General features: G+C 40.7%; 2 protein-coding genes across 3 annotated transcripts; both read right to left on the bottom strand.

The window, feature by feature from the left end:
• Positions 1-253: 253 nt before the first annotated feature.
• LOC118223971 (granzyme B-like) lies at positions 254-3169 on the bottom strand. 2 transcript variants are annotated; one of them, XM_035411097.1, is made up of 5 exons: positions 3049-3169; positions 2279-2426; positions 1652-1796; positions 1286-1540; positions 254-478 (listed from the first exon to the last, which is right to left on the bottom strand). In XM_035411097.1, exons 1-5 carry the CDS (start codon positions 3095-3097, stop codon positions 326-328), a joined length of 750 nt encoding a protein of 249 aa, XP_035266988.1. In that variant the 5' UTR covers positions 3098-3169; the 3' UTR covers positions 254-325. The 2 variants fall into 2 exon arrangements, with proteins under 2 accessions (XP_035266988.1, XP_035266989.1); XM_035411098.1 differs by having other exon boundaries at positions 2279-2423; positions 3049-3121.
• A 4005-nt stretch (positions 3170-7174) lies between these two features.
• Positions 7175-13218, bottom strand: gatd3a (glutamine amidotransferase like class 1 domain containing 3A). Its single transcript, XM_035411096.1, has 7 exons — positions 12711-13218; positions 11584-11636; positions 11238-11351; positions 10075-10194; positions 9576-9668; positions 9197-9353; positions 7175-8215 (listed from the first exon to the last, which is right to left on the bottom strand). The coding sequence occupies exons 1-7, from the start codon at positions 12825-12827 to the stop codon at positions 8087-8089; spliced, it is 783 nt and encodes a 260-aa protein (XP_035266987.1). The 5' UTR covers positions 12828-13218; the 3' UTR covers positions 7175-8086.
• Positions 13219-16995: the final 3777 nt, after the last annotated feature.

Genomic DNA, 16995 nt, shown 5'->3' with positions numbered 1-16995 from the left:
CTTTGGTGAGTGCCTCCTGATGACAAGTGTAAACACTGTCAACATGATAAAACATGTTCAAATATCACTTCCTGTGATACATTTTGTTTGTGACAAAATTTCCATGACATTTTCTCAATGGTCAAATTTTTTAGCACAGTTGTTTCATTTTACAACTGTAAGTGACTGCTTAAAACACAGCACATCAGTACAGAGCCATATACCTGCTTTACGATCTGCTTTAACACTGGAAATCAATCAAACAACAAAGAAATATCCTTTTTCCATTTGCTTTATTTTATGTATAGATTCATAATAGATTCATTTATAAAATTCATAATAATCTTCAGTTGTATCCTTCTATTGTCTTATTGATCCAAGGAACAAAAAATGGAATTTTCATGTAGACGTCAGGATATTTGGATTCATTACACCCATTGTTGTAAGCTGCAATACCTTGTGGCTTCTTGTTACAAATTATGGGTCCCCCTGAATCTCCCTGAAAAACACAAAACAGATCAAAGGAAGGAAATTAAGAGACAAGAATAGAGGGGATGAGAGAGGGGAGGTGAGAGCAGCAAAGAGACAGAAAGATGTAATGTGGAGGCAGAGAGAGCGAGTGAGAGAAATAGCTTTTTTGCCATAATGTGGACTGCAGGGCTGACAGCTACGTGTCGCTCTCGGTATTACCTGCTGTTCAAAATAATTTTTTATACCTAGTTTGCCTCGTTTTTCAAAACATTATTCCAATTTGTTCCAAAATCTGAACACAAAAAGGCAATCTGAGTCATAACATTTAAACCTTAAGATTAATTTTACAATGTTCGAATGCAAAATGGAAAATTCTTAATCAGAGGTTCCTAACCCCGTTCCTGGAGATCTACCATTCTGCAGGTTTTCATTTCAACCCTAATTTCGCACACCTGATTATACTAATTAGCAGCTCAACACGAAGGGCTGGAAGCCAGTAGATATATAAACAACATTGCATTCTCAGTTTATTTCTATATTCCTCTTCTAGTTATCCAAGTATAATTTATATGACTGGTAAAATGGTTCTTCTGTACAGCTGTGCAGAACTAAAATGCTAAGAATGCCTTTGATGTACCTGCACAACGATATAAATAAAGAATTGACAGAAAAAAGAGAAATTGGAAAATGCTTCTTGTCACAGTGGTGGGCACTTTTTACCAGATGTTAATACAAAGGTGAGTGTTTTGTATGTGTTTAGCATTTAGGTAATTGTTCAGCAAAACAATGGCAAAGCAATGGCAAAAAATTAAATAAAATACACTCTTTAGCATACCTGACAGAATCCCCTGTCCCCTTCAGGACGAGTGCAGATCATTTGTTTGTTGAAAAAGTACTTCTGCCAGAGCGATTTGCACTGCGCGTTTCTCTCTATGGTCTGGGTTACTTCCTGAAGAACACCCGCGTGCCCACCACTCCGTTTTTGCCCCCAGCCAGCCACTGAACACTTGATGTTTGCTGGGATGTTGCCGTCTTTTCTCGGCAGTCCAATCACTTTGACGTATTTGTTAAGTTTGGCTTTGGTCTTCAGCTAGATGGGTAAATACAAATGGAAAATGAAATAAAAAAATTTTAAAAACAGACTGAAGATGAACTCCATCAGTGAAAAAGAATAAATGATTATGGGTTCTGTGATACGTACCTTCAGTAACATCACATCGTAATCGCACTGATTGGCATTTAAATATGAAGTATGAGGGTGATATTTTCCCACTTGAATTCGCTGCTGAGTTGTCTCATGTTTACTTATGTTGTGAGCCCCCAAAACTACTTCCAAAGGTTTATATCTAAAAGAAAGGGAGGGAGTCACAATTCATTGTATGGAAATAGAAACTCTTTCCAGCAATACTGATACCCAGTACATGTAACTCCTAGGAATGGCTTTGTTAAAACTTTATCTGATGAAAAACATTTCTCTCTCTCTCTCTTTCTCAGCTGCTCGTGGGAAACAGGTTTGTGAAGTGATAGTAAATGACGATGATTTCTGATTAAGAGTGAAGTTACATGCATATCACTTTCATGTTGAGCATGAGCTTGATGGTGAGAAAGTATTTGTGTGTGTGTTTGGGGGGGGGGGGTGGAAGGTGAGAAACTGACAAACCATAGCCCTCACTAATTTTTCTAGTATTAGTCTGCAGTTTCCCTTACAAGCAGAAGTATGAATTTAAGGTACAAGCACCTCTAAGGTACAAGCAGACCACATCACAAAGTATCTTAAGTATCATTTATTTTCATTTCAGAATGATAACCCTGTGGTAAAACCACTCACTTTATGCAGTGTGCTGAGGTCAGCACAAAGTCCTTGCGAATGAGTAGTCCCCCACAGACGTGATACCCCTTAGACTGCAGCGAGACCATGTAGGGCCTGGAGTGGGGTTTAGCCGCTTTCCCTCCTCTAATGCCACTGTTAGAAGCTCCTATGGAACAGTGAAAAAAAATCACATCATGTATTGGAGTGTATATACGGGTGTAGTGTACCTTCAGAAAGCCTTCTTGCAATGCAAAAAGTGTGCATTGCAAAAAAATAAAAAAATATGTGTAACAGTCCTGGGAGGGAGATGCACCAATGCCGGGTGTGCACCGTCGTTTGCCGCACAGAGAGAGAGAGCACACGCACACCAACATGAAATCAAATAAACACCTTCACCCTTCCCCCTCTCAGCTTCTGGGCAAAAACAACAAACTAAAGCAACAAACTAAAGTAACAAAGATAAAGGAAAGTAAAACAGAGCAACAACTTTTCCGTTTTTACTCCAATATAAGAAACTCTCCATAATGGCAAAATGAAGCAAAGTATTTAGATGTCTGCAAAATTATATTGAAAAAGGACACCTGAAAATGACTTAATTGATAAATACCCCTCCCCCCACCCACCCACCACCTTTTTTTATAACCTCCTGCAAAAATTCATATTACTATGCTTTAAAAAATTTCATAGCACATTATGGGCCTCTTTCCCTTTCTCAAATTGGCCGGACTGAAATGGAATTGGTTCATACTGCACATTTCAAGCCTTGGTGTTGAAAGCCTCAGTCCTACCTGCGGGGTCCAGGAGCTGGAGAGTCAGACAGAGCAGAAGCAGATACATGGTGGGATTGTGGCATCTACAGACCTGCAGGAGGTCTTTCTGTATTTTGATGCTCGACAGGATGTGAAGAAGACATGTTTGTGGTCAGGTGGTACAGAAATAGAACTGAGCCGGGCAAAACATCTGCCTGGTAGGCATCCTTATCTTTGTGTAGCACAACGGCTGATAGTTTTAAAATGTGTATCCACGCATACAACAATGAATTTACAGAACTCCTGCTAACACACATTTCAAGAATGTTGGGGGAATATTAGATCAGATTCCCAGAGCTCACATATCAGTGGCCACAGCTCAGTGATCATAGAGCAGGGGTCAAGGTCAGAGAATGATTGCCACTTTCATTCTATTCAAGTTTAATTTTTCATTTAAATTACATCAGTTCACTCATTTCACTCAACATCAATTCTAATGTGGAAAAGGATATATTCTAGCATCACTTCCAGGGGTGTAGATTCTGTCCTGGAAATCTTTTCCAGTGAGAGTAGAATTCTGGGACATGCCTGCATCTTGCATCCATTGTCACAGTCAAACACTCCCAAACGCTGAAAATGTTTACTCTGTCTCACTTGGCCATTCATAAGGAACAAATGCAAGAACAATTGTATTTCAAATATTATATTGAATAAGTTTATTGAACATATTTCCTTTCAAATTAATAGCAAGATTTAGATAAAACAACCAACTTGAGGTAACCATTTTCAACAATCAAATGCATCTTTTTGGATTCAAATAAAGGTGACCCAATAAAATACCTTTGATCCAAACTGACCCACATATTTGTATACACAGTGTGCACAGACACACATTTTCCATGTGGCTGTGAGTGAAAACCCCCCAAGTTCATGACCCCCAGAAGTCATAAAACTTTCACTAAGGAGAAGTTGGGTCAGACTGATCAGCAAGATAATAGGAGGGATAATCTCTTCATCTAACCTGACCCCTAACCCCAGTCGCCTACTTACCACCAGAAAAAATTACTGACACACCTCACATACCCACAACCACACAAACATACTTACACTCAAGCATAGCACAGGGAGAGTCCACAAAACCTACAGGTCTTGCAAATGCTTCCATGCAGGTGTTGCAACATTAAACTAACAAAGATATTCAAGAGGTATGTGTGCAATTGCACACATTCAGACATTCAAATGAGTACACACATACACGTAGACAATACTAATAAATACCTATAAAACAATAAACAAAATATACAGCTCAGATTTCTTTCATTAAAAGATGGGTTTGCATCTGGGAGCAGGTGCCAATGATGCTGTCCCCATGCCCCAACACTGGCTTGGAGGCCACTGACCCCACACCAATTGGCCCACTGATACCCCTTTCACAATAAAGCAATGTTTGTCATTGGTGTGAACGGGTCAACTCGCATTGTCTGACCCGGGCCCGCGACCGTGCTCACAGCCAGCGTTTCACGCGGGTTCAACACCGCTGGGCTCCGCTTTGGCATGAAAGGGACACAGGTTACTCAGTACAGCATGGCTGGCAGACTGACCCTCGGTCTTGCCATGTGTTTAAGTGGCCCAAATTTCTTGAATCAACGCGCCGATGTGGTACTAAAAGCCTTAAAACTGCCATCATGCAGAAACAACGTTCCAATCCTTTTATATAAATGATGGAAATATATATGTATATCAGGACCACACAGCTCAGGAATTATTTTTATTTTAGCTTGCTAGATTCGCAACTAGATTCATGTAAGAAGGGGATTGCTCAGTTGTTGCAGGTGAATATTGTGAAATATGGTGAATATTAAATAACAAATAATATTTTACTTAAAACATGCTGTGGCATAGTTTTTGCACAAACGCATTTGCAAGATTTGCAGCACATCATTGGGCTATTGATCCAGAAGTTAACATACTGGGATAAGACAGCGTAATTGCAAACTACATTGTATTCCATTGTATTTGCTAGCCAGCTGGCTACCAAGCTAGCTGTACCAGGAAAAAATTGACTTCTAGCAAGCTGAATATATATGCTTTTAATAACATCAAAATGCAACAACCCTATTCAGCAGTGATGTGTATGGAAGTAAACTTGTGGAAACAGGTCTTCTGTGTATGGTGAGGACCCAGGACTTAGCTGTAACCGTAGTGTGGTGTGAATGGGTCAAACGCGAATTGAAACTGCGTTCAATATCCTGTGTCTAACCCCAGGTTTTGTGTGTGAAAGGGGCATGACTGTTCATTCACCAATCAACAGTTCCTCACAGTTGGTGACATTTTCTAGAGGCTTGCTCACATTCGCTCTCACAAGCTTACACTTTCTCTCACTCAGATTATTGACTGGCTCACACACTGCAAGTATGTTGCCCCTGAAGTTAAGCTGTTTTATGGGCTGCCCTACTGGGGTTTCTTTAATGAGAATAGCCTATAGCCTACTGTTAACATCACATACTGAGGAGGAGAAAAATAAAGGGTACACTTTTTAAAAATGAAACATTTAAGTGGGACCTTTAAGTGGGATTCTTGCAGGATGAATTACCCGGGACCACTGGCTATGGATTACTGTCCAACATCTGCCATGCTCTCTCTTACAATCTTCTTTGATACCCTATGTGATTTTCAATGTTTTTTTTTTGTTTTTTTTAGGCCTATTCTTTTAAAAAAACTAAATTCTGAAGTTAACCCAGACACTCTTCTTGGTTTAAAATCCTGTTGGCCTTTGCTCCCCTTCTGCTGCCTGTGGTAATACAATCCTGCCACTGCAGGTACCATTCTCAGACAGTGAGTGAATCAGGACCACCACCATTTGCCCAGAAAAGAAAGCAACAGATTAAGGGTAAAAGCAGAAGGGTGACATCATTCTCGCACCGTGGTTTGGACGGCAGGGACCGCCTCCTCGCACGACGGGTGCCTTGTCTTCCCCCAAGCGCCAGCTTCTTCCCACTCTTGACCTGATGCAGCCCAGTGGCTAATCCTCCGATAAGGACTCCAGGGAGACCCGTGCATAGCCAGGCCCAGTTGAGGGGGCCAATTGTCTGAAGCGCTGTTACTAACACACTGGAGCCTCAGCTACTTGTGGGCCAGACCCCTTGAAACTCAATTCAATTTAGATAGGAGAAAAAACTATAGACAAGGAAAGAAAAAAATGAAATCAAAGCATTTGACTGAATTTCATTATTTTCCATTTTTTCAGTACCCTTTGTATTATTCTGATGATCAATATTACATGAGGAGTAATATCTGTATTACATGAGGAGATAAAGACAAAATCAGACGATGAATGGGAAAATCCTACTAATACTTCATCAGCAGAAGGGTGCTTGGCCCTTGTGGCTTCTACCACAGAAAACTAGCTTTTCCCTCAATTCAGATTTGTCCAGACAAAGAAACTGTGCTGCAAGGTCTTTCTTCCCAAGCCTATAGACCGAGACGGGTCCGTGTACAACACACACTGCCCATCCACACAGAGAGACTAAGCAGGGGAGAAATAAATGCCCTGGTCAGAACTCAGGTATCCTGGGATCTGTCAGGACTTAGGCTAATAAACTGCTTAAAACATATTCCTTATATGCCAAGTACCCAAGTAGACCATTCAGCTCTCCAAGGCAGGGTTGCCAAACTGTTTTACAACTGTTCTCCATCTGAGACATTTATTAATCTTAAAACTCCTGATTAACCAGGAACATCACACCCCTGTCCATTTGTGTCTTGGTGTCTACTTCAATTTTTTGCTTCATTAAATATCCTGTCTCAAGAGATAATTAAAGATATGAAAGCCAGTCTGATTAGAGCATCTCCTAAAAAACTCTCAAGAGGGGTTTTTCTGAAGAACTTATGGGACCTGCAAAGACAATGCACAGTAAATATGAAACAGTGTACTGCCGTGGAGTCATTGAGATTAAAATGATGAATAATTCAGAAATGCATTTTAACACTGGAAAAAAATGTCTGCGATACACACGAATGGAATAGAGCCCATTGGATCAGACCTGACAACAGACTACAAACCGTATCACAGAGAATGACTATCACTTCAAATCAGGCCTATTCTTCTGTTGCGAAAGGCACAGGATGTCTGAACACGTAGCATTAGATTCTGAACATTTGGAAGAACTTTCATCCATTTCATCATTTTATTGTGTAAGCAGATCGCACACTTTGATTGTCACATGCTGTATGAAAACACCAGCATAAATACATAATGGCCTGTATTCAATTAACATTTGTCCTCAGCCTCACAAGACTGATCAAAGCATTTTTCAATTCTTGCTTTTTTTTGTTTTGTTTGTTAAAGCTAAGGACAAACAAACTTTGACTGAATCCCAGCCACAGTCCCTGGCATCCTATTTCCAGTTAACCACACAAACCGGCAACAACATGGTTTACAGCCAGCACTCCATAGCTTTCAGAATTGTATGTTCTTCCTGTGAGCACCGTTGATGTCTTCAATTCCCTTTAAGTCACATTCATTGCTTTGACACAAATTAGTAGGATCGGTCGGGATCATAATTATTAATCAGCAGGCATAGGCTACATCTACTCTGCTATCGCATCATTAAACTTACTGTCCATTTAACCATGTGAAAAGATTGAGCACCACCTGCTGTACATTATAGAAAACTGCACCACCAGAAACATTCATCATTAAAAGTTCCAGCCAAAATGTTTTTATCTTGCGACAAAAAAAGTCTACTTTTTTCCTGTGTGCTGTGGATGTGTGGTATACACGGCATTTAGTGTCATATTGTCTATGCAAAAATACATATTTTACACAATATTCTCTCCCACAAGAAAGCCATTGCTTGACAGCATGCACAAACATTTTCTTTTTGCCTGAAAATTCCTTGATTTATGGAGCTTTGAATTTTCAGTTAAAAATCAGTACAATCTTAACCTCTAAGTTAAACGCGTGAAGACAATTCATGAGGAAAAGGAGAGGGCGGCCACATCAGCTGAACATGAGGGGGGGCAGTGGAGTTCGCCGTCAGTGACAGAGGAGCTTCGACGCTGGCCTTGCACGAGCTCACTTCCCACTCAGCCTCAGCACTTCCTTCACCATGGCGCCAATTCCGTCGAAGATCAGGTGCAGCTTCGTTTCGCACATGAAGGCCGGTGATGTCACCACCTTGTTCTTCTGGTCAACGTGCACCTCGTGAGCCAACAGTTAAGGAAATAGGGCCTCACCATGCAACAATAACAATAATAATTATGTATCCCGTTTTATATTCCTTGTATATTCCTTTTCGCAAGATTTCAAAAAGTTTTACAGTGAATGAGGAAACTCAAAACCCAAACCACCTCAAATCCATAATTCCCACCTATGTTATACATGGCAGTTTAGTGTCAGAATGCTCACCATGCATCAGTTAAGGTGGTAGTAGGGTTTGGTGCTTTAAAGCAAGTTCAACTGGGGGAACACCAGGTACATGACTGGAGGGCTGGGTGGAGAATTTACCCATGGGCAACGCCTTACTCTGCAACAAAATGTCTGCCATGAAGACATTAGCATCTTACAGCACAGTGCTCCCATCACTACACTGGAGCACTAGGAAGATTTATTTAGTCCAGAAGGAAGAAGGACACGACATGACCCACCAACAACTCTCCAAGCAGAAACTCCCAAGAGGACTTCCACCCAAGAGCTGTCCAATCCCACACCTACTTAGCTTCGGTACTAACAAAGACTCACACCGCTTAGCTTCAGGACTAACCTAGACCATGGTCGCTTAGCTTGAGTAGTACCAAAGCCCAGCAACCACTTACATACAGTGCTAACTAAGTTCAGTCTTGCTTAGCTTCAATACAAACCAAGCTCTCCTTCGCATCTGTACTGCCCAAGCTCTGCCCTGCTTTGCTTCAGCATTAACAAAGCCCAGCCCCAGCACTGCTTAGCTTCTTTGCTGGGTACTAGAGCCTGACAGATGGATGTGTTCAAACACTTCAACTGTAGCTCATTCAACTGCATCAGGCGTCCATGTTATTGAGAGCATGGCCTAAACCTGGGTCTGAAACAGACCCTAGGGACCCAAAATTGGCCAGAAACACGAGGAGTAGAGTAGAGGGTCTGTCACTCAGGCTTGCAGATCTAAAGACTGTCAACCACTTTGGGAGCAGTTACTTAGAGTGAGGATATGGTGACTTCTTTCACACAGTGTTTGGCCCCCAGAGCAGTGATGGCCTGGGCGGTGCCAGCGTAAGGCCACTTTCCCCCCTCCTCCTCCTCATGGCCCACCGTCACTTCCACCCCAGGCAGGACCTTGGCTGCCAGCACAGGGGAGATGCAGCACAGCCTGGAACAGGACACAACACAGGCTGGTATAGAGCACAGCTGGGAACAGGACATAAAACAGGCTGGTATACAGCACAGCCTGGAAAACCAGACAACATAGACCAGTACAGCACAGCCAGCAACAGGACACAAAACAGGCCAGTACAGCACAGCCAGGAACAGGACACAACACAGGCTGGTACTGCACAGTAACAGCATTAGGTGAATGAGTTCAGCTGCTCACCCGATGGGCTTGCCTGCCTTGTGGAAGTCTTTCAGGACACGATCCACATCATGGTTCACCTTGCAGTCCTTACCGTCCACTGCAAATGTGGACCTGCCAATCAGAGAGAGGGAAAATACCTATGCACAAACCTGTTAATCCAGACTCAGGGAAATTACACTGGGCTTTCAAAAGTTTAAAATATGAGACATACCAGAATACACAGTTTAGACTTCTATTTACCATACTATAAAACCCATCAAATCTGTTTTGGATTGCAGGTTTCCATTTCAAATGGTAAATATCACTTCTAATGCACAGCAGCTTTAACCATTTCTGGTCTTACTGTCAAGTTCAGTATAGTGAATGTAATCAGCCAACAACTGGCTTCTACGTCTTACACTCACTTGCCTCCAATATGACTGCTATGCATTGGGAGAGCGCTATATCACTGTTGTTTAACGGGTGTCTGCATATCTGTGAAACAGAGTCACTGGGGGATGAGAGACAGCCCACTCACAAGTTTTTGGCAGCCCCAAATCCCCCAGGGAATATGACAGCATCATGGTTGCTGGCGTTGAGCTGAGCGAGGTCGGCAATGTTCCCTCGAGCAATGCGGGCAGACTCGGACAACACATTTCTGCAGTGGTGGTGGTGGGGGGGGGGGGGGGGGGGTGTTGGACAAAGACATGACAATAAAGAGAGAATATAGAAAGGTATGCAAATACAAGCAGAATACAATGACAGGTAATTGAGCTCATCAAGGCTCAGAGTTTACCTACATACTAGAGAGGCCCAACTTATCCCCAGCCGACAAAAATAGTGGAAATGAAAGATTATTTATCCAGCTGACTGGTTGTGGATTTGTGAGCAGGACACTTACAGTAGAAAAGAATACATGATGATGAGAACAGGACATTCACCCATCCAGGCCTGCCATTCACCTACAAATTACAGCACCAAGCACTGCACCAGGCCTGGACTTGAACACCCTGAGGACCCCTGCCTCAACTAATGACCCTCCTCAGATTCACAAAACTTTCTGATATCAGTGTGGAAACCCTCAATTAATTTCCAACCACAGAGCTTATATTAATGTACTCAATTGACAAGAACAGTGTATATTCTTCAACATGAGTGTTAGTGAATCCAGCGTATTGCACCAGAATTTATTTAGAGGCTGTTTAAAATGTTTAATTTCCTCCAATCAATTAAGTTTTTTTTTTCCTGTTTGTAATTCCCATTTTTAAAAAGGCATGTCTACCATTTAACCCAGAAGAGAAGCATCGGAGGTGAATGAGACCCAGATGAGGAGTCTCCGGAGAAAACAAGCAGAAAATTCAGTTTTCAGTTTAACAATTATTTCACACCTCAGAACTCTTCATTTTCCACAAATGATTTAGCTTCAGGGATTTAGCTTCCATAGTTTAAGCCCAGATTTGACCTTTTCATCAGTAATGAGCTGACTGATAAAAAAAGGTCCCGGGATTTGAAAATGGCACATGTATTCTTTGTGGCATGCACAGCTCATTCTAAAAAGATGGGGCCTTATGCAGTTAAGTCATCTCTCAATTGACATTAGAAACACCTAAATAATACCATTGAAAAGCTTGTTATAATTTGGGGATTACAATTACAGTTGGGTCGAAAATCAGAGTTTAGATACCATAGATCCACCCTTACCGTGACTCCTTCTCAGCAGGCTGTCCCTTGCTGTGGTCAATGACGTGCATCTGGAAAATGTTAGGGGCATACATCTGCGTGTCTGCCCCACCCCGACTCAGGTGCACCAGAATCCTAAATGGCCGCCCAAAAAATATAACAGCACTAAGTGCTCATCACTCTAATCCGTCCCACAAAGGGAGAGTTGAAGAATGACATTTGCATGATATCATCATCTACACACTACATTCATTTAGCAAATGCTCTTATCCAGAGAAATCAATTCAGATTACATAAATATTAAAAAGAAAGAAAAAATCTGATTCCTTAAGAGAGTAGGAAAAGTTTCTAAAGTAGGGCTACATACGCTGAGGCTTCGTGGATTTCCGTACCATCGTAGACTCCGCAGCCCGAAAGCACCTGTAGACAGGGACACAACTCTGTGAACCTGAAGACGTTTTCATGTTCGCTGTTGCCAGTCTGGAAGCATGCTAGATTCCCCTCTGGGAGGAAGAAACCAAGGCTATCACCAGAAAATCCTTTCAATTAAAGGCAAGTTTTTCCAAGGCAATATGGACATATTTGCAAAAAACAAAAACGCGTTTCTGTAGTCAGATCACTTTTACTGGGCGCCACCGTTAGTTTTTTGCCACATGTACGATATGTATGGCAAGCCGTTTTAGCTTTAATTCACTTCTAGAGGATATCGCAAATGCAGTTCTAACTAATTAGAATGCAAATTCTTGATATCAGAAATTCAATTGTAACTAGTTATAATTCAAGCGTTTTCCCCATTCATTTCAATGGGACCTTTCATTTTTGATATCAATAATTGAATTTTAACTAGTTAAAATACAATTCTTGATATCAAGAAGTCCTATTTTAACTAATTAAAATTGGACATTCTAATTAAAACTAGTTAAAATTATATTATTGATATCAACAATTCCATTTTTAACTAGTTAAAATTGAATTCATGGTATCAGAAATATGGCAAATTAAATAAAATAAAATAAAAATTTAATTTCCGATATCAATAATATGCATTTTAACTAGGTAAAACCGAATTTCTGAGAAATACACGTTACAATTGAATTTCTGATATCAACTATGTGCATTCTAACTAGTTAGAATTTGAATTTGCGATATCCTCTAGAAATGAATTAAAGCTAAAACGGCTTGCCATAGATGTGTCTTATCTTAAAACGACGGTGTATGTAACGTGTGTGTATACACAAGAGTCCCAAAACTACGAGAAACGTACAAAATTATCGAAATATTTTTGGGGGTGATGTGTTCAAGCTGCGGTTTGGGCTTTCCCCCTTCGACTGCACAGCAACCGAAGCTATGCCAGTTTACCAACTGGATAAAAATAGCTACTTAGTTTTCCATGAAAACTTCACTAATACAACTGAACAAGGCTGTCATGAAACTTTATGTACTCAGCACATTCTGGGATGGTAAATTGCAACGTCAATTTTTTAGAATACTTACAACTGCTACTTTAGCTCCGTAGCAATTGCCACTGCTGTGCAGTAACCCCACGCTCAGAGCTCGATGTTTTATTAAAGATAGGTAAGATTTGGAAGCAACCGATCTGACTGCGAACATCTCGCTATATATTTCGTTGGTTAAGGTAGCAAAACAAAAAATCAGCAGTAATGCGGCTGCTAGTCAAACGTACAGCGTCCAACAACGATATGCTAGCTAACTAGCGGAGAAACCCGTCTCCTGGTGCGTTGCAACAAGGTCAGAAATGAATTTTCAGAACAAAGCTAAATAAACCTGAAATATAACACGGGCATTACACTTTACCAGCGATATTCTCTTAACTGAGTCACTAAACTTAGATTTAAAAAAGGTAACTTGTGTCTTAATTTATTAGCGTATATGGCCTGAACGATTTCTATACAAAGCTGCGCCAGTCAGAACTGTGGGCAGATATCATGCGCAGTTTTTTTTATTACCGTAAAGCCCCGACAATAAACGCAAACTCTGCGAAGTTACTGTGATCCGAAACCAAGCGGGAATAATTCGCCTCCATTTTTGAAGCCTTCTCCCCCAGTGGCTAAAGAGTGAGCTGCAACGCCTGGTTAAAAAATGAACTTGAAACCCCGCCCATTCCTTTGTAAAGCAATAGTGAAAGGTCAAAAAGAGGCCGATGTTCTGTATAAAAGTAGAAAGTGAATACATTTTCAAACAAAAAATGATGGATTAATTAGTTAATCCCATACCTTTTAGTGTCTCCCCTGGGACTGATTAAAAAAATAAGTTTACCAATATTGCTAACTTTTGGTTAAAGAAATATAGGCATTGTGTGCCATTTTATAGAACCCCCCCCCCGCCAGACAATAGGTAACAGGTGCTGAATGGGTTGCTCTCTCCAGAGATACTAGAAGAAAAAGAGAGCATATCATAAAAGAGAACCTTGTTTATAAATGTCCTCTATGCTTTTGATCTGTAAACTTATCAGAGACATAGTTCAAACATAAAGACCCAGGGCTGCGTTTCCCAGTTGTGATGTACCTTAACGTTCTACGAGGGTTTCTAAGGTATACCTTTCAAAGGGAGCTCGCTATTTTGCGAGTGTTTCCGAGGCTATACCTTAGCAGTTTCCTTAAGGGACAGTTTCAAAGGTACATCGTAAGTTTGAGCTGTCCTTCACTGTGGTGCTGAAAAGTGTATCAATCGATGCCAAGCAAATTGATTGTCTCACTTGTAAAGGCTTATGAATGACGTTTTACATCAATCTATTATTGCAGAAGAGGAAGCTATGCCTACTAAAGATCATCTGCTAATCTCTTTAAGAGTCAAGACGAGACCTTGTGATAGTTTCAATAAATACATATACAGTAGGCTACAAAAGATAAAATAAAGAGCATAAAATAAAGAGCATCAATTCGGACATATAAGCTATAGTCTAGGACTTCTTGGAAGCAAAAGGATATAGGCTACATATGGGTGAATTATTTTGTTCTTATTGAAACAAAGGTCTAATGTTAATTTGTTTTTGTCACACAATATATAGGCAACTGTAGTAGCATATCCACTGATTCCCGCTGACTTTTCTCTGCAGTACAAAAATGATCGTAGATGAAAGGCAAAAGCGCGTCTGTGGAAATTGATCATGGTTAATTCTATACCGGGTATGCCTTATGAATAGGCCTACCTGTTAAAGTGATATGTTCATCCACCTTGATTTTCTGTTGGATAGTCTTTAGTTTAACCAAGAATATCATTATTGGGTTGTTTACTGAAAATCGTAAAACAACATGGTAAGAAAGAAATGTTCTGTAATGTTGATATTTACCTAGTGCTATTTTGTATTATATAGGAGGTGTGAGCTAAAGGAAAGGGATGTAGATCGTTTGTCCTGTTTGTTCATTATGTGTACCTGTACCTTACCTGTATGTGTGTTTATGGCTAGGCCAATCAACGTGCTTTAGTTCCGTCTAGTTCTGTCATGCAAGTATACTCACTCAAGGTTGGCTTTGCTCACACGGGTTTTATATTCTTAATAAACCGACGGTTTGTTCTAACTGTGATCATTGACTCACACACAAACAAACTAATTTCTACAGGGTATGCAGTCAGAAAAGCCATATCCTCAGTAAGCTCCACTACATAAAAATAATATAAGCCTATTTTTTTTCACAAATTGGATTAGTATTATGGGTAGGCCCTATACTTTATTACCATCATGAAGGGAACAGACAGGTGAAACGACAACATTCTCATGATGTGCTAGGCACAGATACATTGTTTGGATAATTAATTTTCATAAAGTTAATATTAAACTATTTATGTCATTTGTGCATGCAGATGTAGGCTACTAGATGCGCACTGTAATACAACTGTCAATTTAAAAAGCAAGATGTTGGCCTAATAAGGTAAAACTGTGAGAGGATGAGCGGAGCGCATCGCTAAGGGACAGCTACGAGTGCATCAGACCACCCTTCTAAAGGTATACCTTTCAGAAGGTATACCTTAGCTAAGGAGGCGCTGGGAAACAGCTTGACAACTAAAGGAAGACCTTAAGGTATACCTTACGACGCACATAGCACTAAGGAGGCTCTGGAAAACGCAGCCCAGATTGACTCAGTGCTCATTAAGGATGCAATGGGATTTTCAAAAGAATATGGGTATTTACCCTTGTGTCCTGGTAAGAATCTCATGAAGAAAATTGCCTCTCTACATCTGAGTACCTGAACAACCTCCATCTGATTGGCTTCATAATCCCTTTCATGCCCTACATACTTTGAATCTCCAGGTCATCACTGCAAATGTGAACTGAGTTTGCAATTGACATGCATGCATGGTGAAATAAAGGATTTAAAAATATATAACCTAATTGTTTTAAGCTAAATGATTTTGACTCACCACAAACTTCCAATGAACATTGTTATTGCAAAGGTGGTCAGTGCATCAAAGGCATCAAAGATGACCTGTTAGAGGAAAATAATAAATAAAAAACTACAACAGGACATTGTTTCCTTGATAACCAAACATGTATTTTGTGACACCAGTGTGGCATTCGGTCCGGCGGTGAACCAAATTGGTCTCTGCTGCGCCGGCTGGTGGAGAGAGCACACGCACTTGGGTTGGGTTAATTAATCAGCCCAGGTTCTTAATTAATGTCTGTTCCTCTCCACAGCTCGGGGCCGAGACCGGGAGCATGTTTCTTTATTTGAGTTTTGCTTTATTTCAGTTTTGTTTCTTTGAACATGACCATGTTCATTTCTGCAGTCCTTACAGATTGAGTAGTTCTTTCCACTACAGTTATACTCACTTGTCTTAATGAAATGAACAACATCAGAGCAATCAGTGAATATCATTCTTAATATAATAATGTAATGGTGTGATAAGTTGTGGTACCTACCTCTGAAGGCAGAGGGTAGCCATCACTTGTGGGCTGAACTTTTCCACTCTCCACGTGGGAACATCTTCGGGTTTCACAGCTGCCCTTTTTCTTGGAGCAGGAACACTGCAAGGAGTTGTGTAATATTTGGACTTGGAGATAGTGGTGTTTGTTTTTTCCTCCCTCTTGGCCCAACCCTCTCAGGACTGGCTAATATCCCGTGGCTGCAGAGGTTATGAGCAACTGTTCAGAGAGATTGTTCTTAATGATGTGTTCTGTGTACCCCCCCTAAAGGGAGGCCATACATTGCCCTAACGTGATCCTGGCCTCAGTCTTGTTTTATGCTTTGTTTGTTTTTTTGTTTTTTGTTTTTTTGTTAATTTTTTTTGAATAATTTTTTTTAAACTATTCCAAACCACTTCTCCACGTGGAAATTTGTGTTTTTGGGGCCATGCACCATTTCTTCGGTCTCTGAGGTATACCTTCTCAAATCACCCAACAACAGACCACTCCAAAGGGGGAAGATTGCCAGATAGATCTCAGAGTACATTGACAATGCCGGGGCAGATATATGGATTTTCTTCAGCCTGTGTGGTCTGATCTTGCTCTTGTCCAGAATTCCCTTGACCTCCTCCAGTACTTTCATGAATTTGTGAGAAAAAGGATATCTGTTCACAATTGTGCAGACATGTCCTATTTCTTCCTTTCCCCCCTGAATTTGCATCACTTAGTTCCTCAGCTTCTTCAAGGTTGTGGTTCTCGGACATTGCAATGAAGCCATCAGTGATTCTGAGGTTGTCTTTGACTGTCTTGGTGTTGTGTTGCACTCAAGAATGCACTCATTCAATTAAAAATGTCTATTGCTTCCCATAATGAGGTTGAATTCTACAGCCTTGCAAAAGCAAAAGTTTAAAACTCTTT

Source organism: Anguilla anguilla, chromosome 3 (assembly GCF_013347855.1).
Source record: "Anguilla anguilla isolate fAngAng1 chromosome 3, fAngAng1.pri, whole genome shotgun sequence".
Classification (NCBI taxonomy): domain Eukaryota; kingdom Metazoa; phylum Chordata; class Actinopteri; order Anguilliformes; family Anguillidae; genus Anguilla; species Anguilla anguilla.
This window is presented reverse-complemented; position numbering and strand designations above follow the sequence as displayed.

Coding starts and splice junctions, on each gene's coding strand:
- LOC118223971 (XM_035411097.1), bottom strand. CDS start 3,097: ATGTATCTGCTTCTGCTCTGTCTGACTCTCCAGCTCCTGGACCCCGCA. Junction 2,427..3,048: donor CCAGCTCCTGGACCCCGCAG/GTAGGACTGAGG, acceptor ACTGTTCCATAG/GAGCTTCTAACAGTGGCATT. Junction 479..1,285: donor GGGACAGGGGATTCTGTCAG/GTATGCTAAAGA, acceptor TGTGTTTTTCAG/GGAGATTCAGGGGGACCCAT.
- gatd3a (XM_035411096.1), bottom strand. CDS start 12,827: ATGTTCGCAGTCAGATCGGTTGCTTCCAAATCTTACCTATCTTTAATA. Junction 11,352..11,583: donor GAAATCCACGAAGCCTCAGC/GTATGTAGCCCT, acceptor GCGGCCATTTAG/GATTCTGGTGCACCTGAGTC. Junction 9,669..10,074: donor TTTGGGGCTGCCAAAAACTT/GTGAGTGGGCTG, acceptor TCTGATTGGCAG/GTCCACATTTGCAGTGGACG.